Below are 14,194 nucleotides of genomic sequence, written 5' to 3' on the forward strand. Positions count from 1 at the left end.
CAACGGCAATGAGATGCGCTCCCGGGTTTCGGGTTGTACCCGTTATACCTATTGAACAGAGTACCTGATGTACGCGCCTGACTGGTTGTGTCCCATTCATGCCCATATATGGGATTTCTGCATCTGTCTGCCTGTGCCCCTTTTATGCCCATATCTGGAACCGTATATCTGTAGTCAGATCGCGGGGGTAATACCAGCTCCACCAGAGAGCTCCACAGTCCACACTTCCCTCTCCAGAGCAACATTAGTATCATCCCCCTCCTGGGGGATCCCGAGGCATTCCATGGCCATTGTGGAGATGTAATCCCTAAATCTGGTCCGTGGTTTGCCTGGGGTCTCTTTCCAGTGGGACATGCATCGAGGACGAGAGGCATCCTAACCAGATGGTTGGGGTCTTGTTCACGAGTGAGGGGAGGACGGAGAAGGAGATCAGCCAAAGAATCAGAGCGTGGGGGGGGGAGAGCGGTATTGCAGTCGCTGTACCGCAGCTCTGTCTATCGAGCAATCTTCGTTCCTACTCTCACCTAGGATAAGGTTGCGGATGGCCGAAATGAGTTCTAAGGCGGGTGGGTGGCATCTCCCTTAGAGATAGGGTGAGAAGTTCAGTCACCCAAGAGAGACTCCTAGTAGAGTCGCTGCTTCTTTGCTTGGAAAGGAGCCAGCTTAGGTGGTTCGGTCATCTGGTTAGGATGCCTCTCGAGCAGGGAGGTCCTTGATGTACGTCCCACTGGAAGGAGACATCAGATGTCATATTGATGACATCAGGGTAGGCCTACTCCTGACATCCCACTTGGTCCTCAGGTCCTGGGCGATACAAAGTTATTTTTGCTCGCACGCACGCACACGCACGCACAAGTATTTGTAATATATATGCCTGTTCAATTTGACATTTGGTTGATACAGCCACCACATTGGCCCACCAAACACATGGCTAGCAGAGCAGTAATTAGTGTCTTCAGGAAATCCTGAATTAATTATACTCTCAGAGATTAAGTAATTTGCAGTGTATGCCACTGCCATAGCCATGCAACAAAGATACAGTAGTAAAACCTTCACACTGATGCCAGGGACATTCTTTTTAGCAGAAACGTTAATTGTTAGAAGCAAAATATGAAATGATATTCAAGTTTATAATTGAAAATGAGTCCAGAGAATCCCTTCACTAGTACTCTGGGTGTTAAAAGATGTCCTGGTTCGTGGATTGGATATTATATCCTGATGAGTACTACTACTGAAGTGGATATTCAAAGAAAATCCTCCATATTGCTTAAATGTGAGAGGATTTTTTACAACACAGTCAGTTACCCAGTACCTGCAAATGACTCTGCCCCCAGGGGAATATGGCATCATAACAGAATCAATAAAGTATCAACATGTTGCAATAGAGCTATTAAATAGTTATCCGTCTATTACCACCACGAAGAACATATTATTTTGCCTGATCTCTTTGTGCATCCGTTATCAGAATATCTTTAGCAGTTCAGCACGGATTTGTTTGCACAAAACATGGTAGAAAAGTTGGTCCTGGGCCAAACAAGGAAGATGGTGCCAGAAGCACAGCAACAACACCTACACAAACTACAACATTGGTGCAGAACTGTGTTATTTATAACATATAATTTAAAGTGGGCCTATTATGCTCATTTCCAGCTATTTGTATTTCTGTTCTCCACTATAGTAGATTTCATGATTCACAGTTATAAAACCAAACAAAAACCTGGATATTTAATTATACAGGCTGTTTTTGTAGACACCCCTTTCAGCTTCTTTCTGAAACAAGCCATCAACTCCCTTTTCTTCAAGGTCCTCCTCCCTAAACTGCACCTTTTTCTGACTTTTCTGGCTTGTTTTCCAGAAGCCAAGTACCCCCCATTGTTCCCTGTCAGAAAATGTACAGTTAGCTGGATTGCTTCTAGCGTGATTGTTAAAGCGTGAGTGATAGAATGATACTTTCAGCTTGCACTCCTGAGTCCTCACAGTCCTGTCTTTTAGCAGCAGCCTAGCCGAGCGACGAGAACAAACAATAACAAATACGGTGGGGTATGTGTCTGTTGTAGCGTGAAAAAAGAATCTATATCCGATGATGTCTGGTGAAAAGCAAACAAATGTAACTTTTGTTTCTCAACAAAAATAGGACTTTCTGGCAGGCATACTGTACAATGCAACAAAAAAAACATCAAATCCCCCAAAGTCCTGAAAGAGACGGAAGGATTGCGGGATAGGGAGGAATGGAGGGAGGGAAGAATAAGTAGGGAGGAGGGAGGGGGAGAGCCTATTTCACCAACGCAATAACCCAGCCAGCTGGGCACCAAAACCACACTGATTGATTGAGAACACTGATTGACGAGTCACAAAGTGACACGTCATCAGCAGCAGCAGCGCAATAACCTTGGCAATGCCGGGCAAGCTTTTCTGCTTGCAATTTATGACAGTCCATAAGGAAAAGCATAATAGGCCCCCTTTGATATGAAATGTATTAAGTGCAGGCTTACACAAACAAGGAAACAATTTGGTTGGTTTTCTGAGCAAAATTCCAGTGTCTAAAAGTACATTTTACATTAAACACAAAGCATTGTTGTGTTGCAGAATTTTTCACGGATTACACAAAAACACAGAGGTTCCCAAACCTTTCAGCTCAAGATCCAAAATAGTGAAATCAGTCCATCTACAAGCTTACGACATGTAACATAACGGCCCGTTGATCTTCTCTTTTGGTCATTTTTAAAGTGGTTTGTTTCCACCAGGCCAAAGGCATGGGGAGAGACTATGTTTTGCACCCTGTCTGTCCGTCTGTGTCTGTGTGTCCATCTGTCCGTCTGTCTGTCTGTGAACAGCTAATCTCCTGCACTGATAGCTTGCCCGCAGTGAATGCTCTGTTTTGATTGGAGTGCTCTGTTTTGATTCGAGGCTAAATGCCTCAAATCATGCACACATCGTGCGATTGCCGTGGAATTTTGCACGCACACTGCTACTACAGGCAGAGGAAGACATGCCACTTGAAATTTTTGAAATCAGCCTCATGGTGGTGCTATAACAGGCCAATTTGTGTTTTTACCTACAACTGCACTGATCTGTGTCAAACTTTGTATGCATAATCCCTAGAGGCCAAGGAAAAACTATGCTCTGCATTTTTCACGTCTGCCTTTTATAGAGCCACCAGGAATGTATCCAAATTTCACGCACATCGGTACACATGATCTCTATAGTCTCTATAGTCTATAGACTATGTGATCAGGCAGATCTGTTAGATTTTGTATATTCCATCCTGATTGGCTAAGATTGACATCTAAAGTGTGCAGGAGTGGCTGGTTTTGACCAAAATGCAGAACAAATGAGAAAAGCTTCTATTCTCTCATTTATGAACCATCATCTTGAACCATGGTTGCCGATAATAAAACACTTATAACTCATTCATTTCTCAAAAGCAGCAGCCAATTTAAAATATGGAAGACAATGAAGTAGATAGAAACAAGTCTTTGGACACACTTTGTTGAGAGCTGCTTCCATGAAGGATGAATTATCAATCAGCACAGTCTCAGGTACAGGAAAATACATCACAGCTTGGGCATGCAATGGCTCAAATGGCTGCAACTGTATAATGCATGATAGCTTTCATACTGTATGCCTGCGGTAAACTGCTATCTTGCGCTCTATTGGGACACATTACAATATTTGAGGTATGACCTGCCAACAAGGTTTAGCGGCATAAAGGAGGCACTGAATGCCAGGGAATGCATTTCTTAGCGAATCATTAGAGCACGCTATGGCCTATGGATTTAAAGAGGAAGGATCATTTTCTTCATAAAATGATGGCACAGGAGAAAATAAAAAGAGAAGACAGTGGTGAGGATTAGAACTGCTTTAGTGGAGCTCATTTACATCCTCAGCATCAGCAATCTAATGCTACTTGAGGAGGGATTAAGCCGCTCTTCCCTTGACTTTGATCAGATATACTGTACCACACTTGTCTCTCAGCTGAGGAAATATTCACCCCTCAGGATAGACAGGAAGGAACCCATGTAACATTTTCTATGCTACCTCAGGTTTTTCCTTTGTATGAATCCTAATAATAATGCAACTTATTTATAGAGACGGGGAGTGCGCCAGGAAAGCACCGTGAGCCCTCAGCGAAAGCTTTGCAGGGGTCAAAAAATGTGTTTCATAAAAACCGGCCTCCTGGTGGCTCTATAACAGGTCCAATGGGGAAAATGGGGGGCGGGCGGACGGACGGACAGACGGACACAGGGACGGACTAACCGGGTGCAAAACATAATCTCTCCCGATGACTTCGGCCTGATGGAGATAATTATGACAAACCTGTGTTAATCACATCATAATAGACAATATTATAACACTATAAGTGCTTCATGTTCATCATGTTTTTAGTTCTGTTTTAGTTTTTATCAAATGTTTTAACAAAAAAATGACTCCCTATTACTGTATTATGCACAGAAATGCTGCCTAGCTCAAGGATGGGCACACGTTTCCAATTAACTCTCATTTTAATTGGGAGGATATATTTGCACAAGCTTGTCAGCCACAAAGCAAGTAGTAGCATAATAACATTTTCCCCACTGCTCATGTTGACAGGGACTTCTCGTTCTCACTAGACAGAAAGGCAGAGCAGTCAGAAATAACACTGTATATAGTCCAGTCATGTTAGCAGACATGGAAGTGCTGGTGTAAAGGAAGAACAGAGCTAATTGTATGGTGCTGCTGGATAAGACCAGAAGCAGGAATGACAGTGTATCAATATGCCATATTCTCATGTTACCACTGCTGGCTGCCTGGCTTAATGAATGTCCACCGACAATCTGGAATTTAAATAGGCTCCGGGGACGGACAGTAACTGTTCATGATTAGAATACCCATTCATTCTCAGTCTACCTCCCCTCTGCTCTGTTTATTTCACTCTGTCAATCTTTCATTCTTTATTGTCATCCATTGTCATCCATCTCTCCCTCCCATTTTCTCTGTGGAATGGGCAAGCCTCCCCAGGAATAAACAGGACAAATGTGATTCTTTATTCATTATACAAAACGGTAAGAAGGGCCAGGAGTGGTTGTAAGAACCATACACAGCCAAAGCACTGCGTAGTGGAACGATACACACTGTCTCAGCCACAGTAGTTGGTATAAGAACCATGCACAGCCACAGCAGTGGGTATAAGAACCATACACACTTTCTCAGCCACAGCAGTGGGTATAAGAACCATACACACTGTCTCAGCCACAGCAGTGGGTATAAGAACCATACACACTGTCTCAGCCACAGCAGTGGGTATAAGAACCATGCACACTGTCTCAGCCACAGCAGTGGGTATAAGAACCATACACACTGTCTCAGCCACAGCAGTGAGTATAACCATACACACTGTCTCAGCCACAGTAGTTGGTATAAAAGCCATGCACAGCCACAGCAGTGGGTATAAGAACCATGCACAGCCACAGCAGTGGGTATAAGAACCATGCACAGCCACAGTACTGATAAGAACCACAGAACAGCCTCACAGTCACAGCACCTCCTCGTGCTCATCGCCATTCCAATTTCCCACCAGGATTCACTGCAGGTCAGCCAATGTGGTTGCACTAATTAGGTACGGTCAGTGGTTCTCAAACCTTTCAATCTTTCAATGGCAACGATCCACCAAATAGCTGCCCCCCCCCCCCCCCCCCCCCTTACCAGGAAATCACGAAAATGCTGCAGCACTAGGCTGATACATTTTGTTGTGACATTTTTAAGACAATAATGCCAGCATTAGCATTGTTTAGCACTGTCTGTCCTATGCAGATGGATGTCACTTTGATGACCAGCTATATGAGGTGGTCCTATCTGCAGTGGAAAATGAAACTAGTCAAGTAGTACAGTCATATTGAGCTGTACTGGGGCTACATGCAATGGAGAAGTGGTGGCACTAGCAGGTGAAAGGGACAGAGATAGGAAACCAGGAGCGGGGGAGGGATAGATGAGGGGCAGAAGTGTATAGGGAGAAGGTAGGGGGTGATGGGAGATTTGAGAAAGGTTTGGTATCGTGTATGGTGCTGGAAACATTCAGCCACCAAGAGAATGGGCAGGTTCTCTGAGGAAAATAGATCAAAGGACCATCTGCCCACATAGAGGAGTCTGGCCCGATCATCCAGAGGGGAGAGTGTGGCTCAAGTAGGGCCTGGAACTGAAAAGGAGGGCTGTCTTCTAGCTTGCAGCAACAGAGGCTCACACTGAGACGGAACAGAATCTTCCACCGGCAGCTTTCTGTCGCAGACCATTCATCAAATGCTGAAAACGATTTCTGAACAATTCTACCCCACAATATTCTGTGGCGTTGGCATGAACATTCTGACTTTTACTACTGAAAGGGTGTGTGCGTGTGCGTGCGTGTGCGTGCGTGCGTGTGCGTGCGTGCATGATTACAGTATTACTCTATTTGGTTGCGTTTGCCTCTGCAAAGAGGCTGAAAGATCAAGATCAAAATACAGATTAACCTGCTTAACTTCACTTGAGAAATAACATACTGTATGATTCAACGGTGCCTGATGTTACAGTGTGCATATCTGAGTGGAGGGCTGCTCATTAAGTCTCAGTCACTGTCGACGTGCTGAGCAAAGCACTTGGACATTATTTATTGTTTATTGCTTATCAAGATCCCCATTAGCTGCCACACATGCGAGCACTTACTCTTACTGGAGTCCCCAACATAAAAATGAAACATGGCACCACTTACTCTTACTGGAGTCCACAACATAAAAAATAAACATCCGTACTAAATGCTGTACAAAACTAAATAAACGAAACTAAATAATACTTACAGTAGCCTACATAACTATATTTTGCATGTGTTATGCTAACCTGCATAAAGCAGCAACCCAAAAGCAGTTTGCTATACAGCGAATTCAGCAGTATAAAGTACAGCCATAACAAAATCAAAGACTGACAATGTATGATCAATGAAACTTTCAATGTCGTATAGCAATGATTTTTTGGGGCGTGCCTATTGTAACATCAACATTGCGAGACTGAGGGCACAACCTCAAAGTAATGCTCAAGACACTATAAGAAAAATCTCCAGTGGAGGAAAAAGGAGTAGCCTAGATATAGGAATGTCTTTTAGCTCTTCTCGATAGACGAATTCAAATATTCAAGCGGTGCCGCTTATTGACGCCACAGTTATGATTTGCCGCTTGGCGGATTCGTCTATAAAAACTTCTGACTAAACTCAGCCCATTTCTCCAATATGTAGTAAGAGATTAGAAACTGTCTTTTAAAACACCTCACTCTCTATCCATCCAACGTAAATCTACTAACCCCGATAAAGCAACACCAGTCAAACGAACAAATGGCAATCACACAGCATGTTCAGGTTAGTTTGAGTCAAAGACGTGCAATGTCCTACACCTCCACACACATCAAGGATATAATGCTTGGCGGCTTTTGTCACAAAAGCTCACTGATGGAAATCTCACATGGGAAATATCTATTGCTATAAATTTAAACGTTAAGAGTGGATTATTCACATGACTGCCATGTCAGATCCTATCAACACAGAGTGCAGGAGGAAAAAAAAACATCAGGTCACAGAAGGAGAGCCAGTCAGCCAATCAGTCATTCATCATGCGGTTGCTGTCGGGTGGAAACCTTGTATGTCCAAAACGGTTACTTTTCAGGAAATAGTGGGGGAAAATAACTTGTGTTTCAATGGATCCAATGTAATCATGAGCTCTTTAATAGGTTTATCCGTTTGATTGGTAAAATATTTCTAAAACCCATAGACAGACTTCATCACTTTCAACCTGGCGTCCCTAATTTGGGCATGTCATTATAGATGAAAATGTTTAAATAGTTGATCTATAGGCCTATATAAGCTCACAACGCATCACATCGCGACGTTCTGTGAGCTTGTAGTTTGTCTACTTTTTCTTTACACTCATTCAGCACAGTATACAATAGAGCGTTCATTTATGAAAAGGTTTCTGCCTGACAGCAACAATATAAAATCTAATTATTTTGTGGGCTCTGGAGGGTTGTACATAAATGCTTGCCAGGAAACATCACCTACTCACTACAAGGGCTCATGACTCGTATATTTCATACCAGATTAGGTTTGAACACAGTGTGCAGCACATTTTGAGGTTCAATAATAACTCATATTTGGAAAATGTAGAAAATATGTTGACGCCTGGATGTTCTACCTTCGTTTGACACTATCTGATGTTTTCCAATAATGTGGACTGTAACCCCGGAAAGTGGTCAATATGGTCCGATGTAGTATACTATGTCCAGGATTTTTCTAAACTGCAGACTCTACAGCTTTCTAAGCCCTTTTCGTCAGAAGGGTTCAGGCGTGATGCATCATTGGTCGGCATACCACTGTAGCTGAGGTGCCAAGTTTTACATCATTCCTTAAGCATTATAAATGCTGACACGTGTAAAAGTATTGAACCTCCTGCTTGATTCTGTGCGGGAAGAGTGCAGAAAACTGGTCTTGTACAGGTCGATGGTATCAAGAAGTATTTATAACTGGAAAAAACATCCTGACCTCTGCAGATCTGGGGAGGGGCAGGAAAGTAGCTGGATCCTTTAATCGAAAGTCATCGATAGAATAATCAGTTGGAAAATAATTGCCATTTGCGGCCCTACATTTATAAAACATTATCTCATACTGTTATATAGAGCCTGTGAGAGAGAAAAAACTTCCTCACCTCTGCAAATGGGGACAGGGAAGTCCCACACAGACACGCCAGCTGAGTTGGTGACGCAAGTAAGAAGGGAGTGTCCGTCCAGGACATACCCGGTGACACATCGGTAGCGGATCTTGTCCCCTACGTTGAACTGTGTTCCATTCAGAATACCTTTGGGTGGAATACCAGGATTTCCACACGAGCTGCTTCGCAACTCTGAAAAGGAGAAGAGTATAGCAGTTAGAATACAGATTCTTGTTATAATGCAAGCCCACCATTAGTATACTCTTATGTTATGACTTCACCTCTGGAACAGAGGTACAGTAGAATATTGTATGCATCGACTGTCCAGATGTCCACCTTTGTCTACACTGACCTGTCCATGGGAACTATTTGTCTATAAAACGTTTTGAGTATACACTTTTTCTGGTACACTTGACTAAGAAAGACAAACATCCACAGACACTGCACTGGATTGTCAGTCCTGGTGTGTGTAAAGGTATGTGTGTGCATGCCCAGACCCAGAATGCTACAAAAAAGAGGTGAGCACAATTGACTATTGTAAACACCCGTCGACAATTCTAGAGTTCTAGACCAAATCAAACATCCCTACCTATACCACAGTAACCCTGACAACCAAAACAACCAGCAACCTATAAAGCATGGATGTCCGTCCAGGCTATGGGACTACAGATCCCGAAAAATGAAAATAAACAGCATAACTTTGGTAAAAGTGAGAAGAAAAAACATGTTTCCTCTATGCCAGTGGTCAGCCAACAACAGATTGATTAGTCAACACACCGAGGAACAATGGATGAGGGCTGACAATGTTCTTTATTTATATTTTCACAGGAAAAGATGAGGAAAGGCAGATGGAGACTGTAATGATTTAGTTTGTTTCTTTAAAATAATTCATCATGATTATCCCTACTGTATGTGCTGTTGAGGTATATAAATCTTATATACACCTCATAAATCATTTTAATGTAGCTTATGACCTTCAGTGAAGACATGCTTCACATGAGAAGATGTGTATTGCATATTTATTTCGTTCAAACACCTTACAGTACCTCTCAAATACTGAGCAAATCAGAAAAACACTCAGGGATATGCACTGGATGTTTTGACAGGATGAATTACAATGAATAAAGTTGCTAGTAGTTGCGACTGCAAGTCGCAGTTACTATGAAAACCAGTAGGAAGCTGTCTCGCACTTTCTGTTAACGCTTTCTGTTACTCTCTTGCTTACACAGACACACACACACCAACTCAATTGATCACCCCCCCCCCCCCACACACACACACACACACACACACACACACACACACACACACACCCACACCCACACCCACACACACACACACACCTGAACCTCTGATCAGTTTGGTAGAGTGTCTCATTATTCTCGTCTCTGTTCTTTCTGCTCCATGATTCTCAATTATGCTCAACTGCGCGCAAACTTTATCGTCATTTATTTATGTTGACAACCCCCCACCCCACTTCCACTTGCTACATCCTGAGTCAAAGACAGCCCTATAGTCTCTGCATGTGTATGTGTACATTGCCAGATTTACACTGACCAATTTTTAAAGTCTGTTGTTTCCCCTGCCACCTGTGGTCGCTTCTCGCCCTTAAGGTAGTAGTAGTAGTAGTAGTAACAGGATGTGGCAATGTGACATTGTTAACCACAAGAGTTCACAGACGATGGGCAGAAACAGGAGGACTCACACACACCTTGGACCTCTAGTCCAAAATTTCAAAGCACACCTGTAAAATAGCTGATCTACAAGCCAGGCTGTGTGTGTTTGTGTGGGGGGGGCGAGGGTCCGTAATATGATCTTAATATGAATTTATTTGTTACCTGGCCTGCAAGCATTATGTGCAGTGTGTCAGTGTGTATTATTAGACTTCAAAGCCAGCACTTTCAGACTGGCTGAAAGATGTGAACTAACAAAAACTTAATTGTTGTGCCTTTACACATTCTATATTACAGTAGCAACAGACAGCTTGGTGTAATGTCTCATAAAGGAGGTGAAAAGCGTCAAATGGAGTCTGTACGGCCGAAGATAAATGACCACCTGACGTCGGTGGGAGATCGCTGTTCATTTATCTTCTTATTCATATTCTGTTTATACAAGCTTTGAGCTGAGAGAAGCTACACAGCGCTTTTAAATATGACAATGCTGTATCTGTGTATCAGCTGCACAGTTCAGGAAAGTGTCTGTGGCATATTTAACTTTAACAAAATAGTTTGGACAGCTTAAATCCACGCGGCAGGCATTACTCCAAGTCTCGACACGTACGTAGCATTAACAGCACCTGCAGCTGCCCCTTCACAATAATAAGTGCCTTACCTTACCTGGTCCTTTGCCTCCCAAGTCCTAATGCTGCACATTTTACCCAGGTTATTAAAAGGAAATAGGTGTAAGTTGTAACTTAACAGCATGAGAGAGAGGCCGCGTCAACTGTCACCGTAAACGTAAACACAACAGATAGACAGATCGACGGACAAACCATCCATCCGTCTGGTTGGCGCCCCCCAGTGGTTGGCGCCCTAGACAATTGTCCACCCTGCCCAGCGCATTCGCCGGGCCACAAGCTCTTAACATATCAAGAAAGATGCAACACATTAACTTGTGCTATACGAGCAGTTTTTTACTGAATTATCTTGATAAAAGAATATATATATATATATATATATATATATATATATATATATATATATATATATATATATATATATATTGTTCATGAGCGCACCTCCCGTTCTTATGACAGCGACTGGCACCGTCTATTATGGGTAATACGATACTGACAGTTCAGGAGCCAATTTCTGTTAAAAAACCTTGCTTGTACATACATTTTGTGGCAAGATATGGAAATAGGCCTATTAGCTGACCTTTGACAGTAAAAGTCAAGTTTATTTAAGCAAAAATCAATTGTGTATACAGCTCTACATAGCCAATGTGTACAAACACAATTGAGGGGAAAGGTGAGTGTTAACAAGCATGTTAAAAACGCTATCAAAACGTATTTTACATTCTTATATGTTGATTATTAAAATATATTTTAGCTGCTTCATTTGTTATTCTGATTAATGTGATGCCAGGAAGGCCAGGAGTTATGGGTTCAGTTCCCCAGGCAAATCTGATCTCTCACTGATTTAAATATACATGAGTGCTTAAAGGCATTTCGAGATAATATTCTATAGTTTATAGGGGTTTAGGCAGTGAAGCTCTAGGAAGCCTATTGTTTTTGTTCAATGTTCACATAATTATTTTTCTCAGCTTAAAGGGATAGTTCACCCCAAAAGGACTTCATTTCTTTCTATCAATTACCCCATGGAGACTTGAATTATCGAGGATTCTCAATATTTCCAATAGAGGCAAAAACAGTTAGGTCTAATCAAAAAGGTTTAATTGAAGATAATACAAAAATGAGAATAAGTCAAAGAGATAAAGTAGACAAAGTACAAAGTAAAGTACAGCGATGAATCCAAATAGAAAAGTACAAGTGTCGAAAAAGGATAGCAACACGGTAACAGAGCCTATTTGTGCACGGCTGCACGCGCACCTGCAGCCCAACAAGTATAATTTATGTCTTCGTCCCGCGATGGTGTCGCACACGCAGACCTCTACGCTCACAACAGTCGCATCTGCAATGCGATGTGAGCTTGTATATCAGCTGTTCTCTGTGTGCAATACTGTTGGGCTTTGAAGTATAAATGTCTCCTAGGGTGCACCTCACTAGCCAACACACAAGAGGAGGTTGAATTAACTGAAACCAGCGCTCCCCAAAACAACAGGTTGGGAATTGATTACATGAAACAGTCACCCGCGTGCGCCCAGTCCCAATGTCTGTAAACAAATAATTGGTCTATTGCGCCAACAGCCAACTGCCCAAGACCAGGCCCAGATTAACAATTTAGTGGGACTTAAACGCCACGGCCCTCAGCCTGCAGTGCCCTGTGCAAGACTATTTCAAGCTACAGCTGTTGCTTCCGTCAAAACCGTATTCACCGATTTTCAATGTAACGCAACACCAGAACCCCCGCTAGTGTTTTTGGTCTTCCAATAGTTTCTTAACCATTCGGTGTGAGGAGACTCAAATTGGCCACTGGGTCAGTCAAGTATATAACATATAATTACGGAATGTCTGTCTGTCTGTCTGTCTGTCTGTCTGTCTGTCTGTCTGAATGAATGAATGTCTGAAACAATGTCGCTGCTCCTCACTGGCTGCACCAATCGCTCTGAATTTTCACACATGCATTGACCATTATATTATGGAGGTTTTAACCTTTTTTCAATTTAACAAATTGAACGCTGTTATTTAATTTATTAGTGAATTAAAATGTCCTATAGACTTATATGGGAAAATGCAAAAACTCACATTAAAGTATTTTTCTCTCAGAAACCGTGAGAGCTACTTTGGCTTACTGATAACAAACTCTCATTACATCTTGGTAAAACAGAATCTATTCTCTTTGGGTCTAACCACTCCCTTAGTAGAGTAAATGATTTCAGTGTCAGGACTCAGAATTGACAACATTATAATTGCTAGTAAAGTAGAGATTACATATCTGGGCTGTATCCTGTACAACAAGCTGACAGGTGAAGGCATGGCAACAAGGGCGATCAAAAAAGTAAATCAAAGGACAAGATTCTTGGGGAGAATCTCGTCCTTTGTAAACAAGAGGGCTCTCGGGACATTAGCTTATCTTATTCAGCCAATATTTGACTACGCCTGTACCTCCTGGTTCTCGAACATCTCAAGGTCACAAAAAATTAAGCTTCAAACCTCCCAGAACAAACTATTCCGACTCCTCCTAGGCCTAGAGCCCATGACCCACCTTTATGCAACACATTTTGATGGCATAGGATGGCTCCGGGTAGAAGTCAGAGTCAAGCAGTTGAAAATGGGGCTGACTTTCAAAATTGTAAATTCAGCCCTGCCCTCTGTGCCCTCAGTCCCCATTTACTTTAAGACCGATTACCTCACAAAGGTGAGCAACTCTCACAGCCACAACACTAGAGGGAGTATAAATAATGATCTGGTGCCACCCACATATAGAACAAATATGGGTAAATTCACTTTCCACAGCACTGCCACTCAGGTGTGGAATGCCCTGCCCCCCCTCTCAAAACAAACCAATCACTAGCTTCCTTTAAAACCGGTCTGAAAAATCACCTATCAATGTCAGTGGGTCAAAAGGTCAAACTCCCTATACCCCCCTGATTTATTTGGATTTAGACTTTTTGGTACTTACACCTGTAAATAGTTTTCATGTTTTTGAGGTATCTCATCATTGTGTTGTGAATGAATGCATGGGTCCCGAATGGAAACAAGACAGCAAGGTCTTTTTTCGGTGCTATCCTTTTGGATAAATGTGCTTTGACTGTACCATGTACTGTTTTGCATTTGTTATTGTCTAATAAAATAATCAATCAATCAATACAGTTGGAGGGGACAGGGAGGTTCACAGTAATTAGTATAATTAATGTAATAACTAATTACATCA

The 14,194-nt window shown here is 42.3% G+C and overlaps 1 protein-coding gene across 1 annotated transcript in view; it reads right to left on the reverse strand.

Moving 5' to 3' along the window:
- The window catches only part of LOC308318953 (CUB and sushi domain-containing protein 3-like), a gene marked incomplete at its 5' end in the record, with an annotated part of 301,597 nt that overhangs the window by 242,098 nt on the left and 45,305 nt on the right, over positions 1–14,194 (reverse strand). Inside the window, one exon of the mRNA XM_080768691.1 lies at positions 8,697–8,891. Within this exon, the coding sequence (XP_080624817.1) occupies positions 8,697–8,891 (195 nt within the window). The remainder of the gene's footprint in view (positions 1–8,696; positions 8,892–14,194) is intronic.

The sequence above is a fragment of the Protomyctophum bolini genome (assembly GCF_963924005.1).
Source record: "Protomyctophum bolini genome assembly, chromosome: 7".
Classification (NCBI taxonomy): Eukaryota; Metazoa; Chordata; class Actinopteri; order Myctophiformes; family Myctophidae; genus Protomyctophum; species Protomyctophum bolini.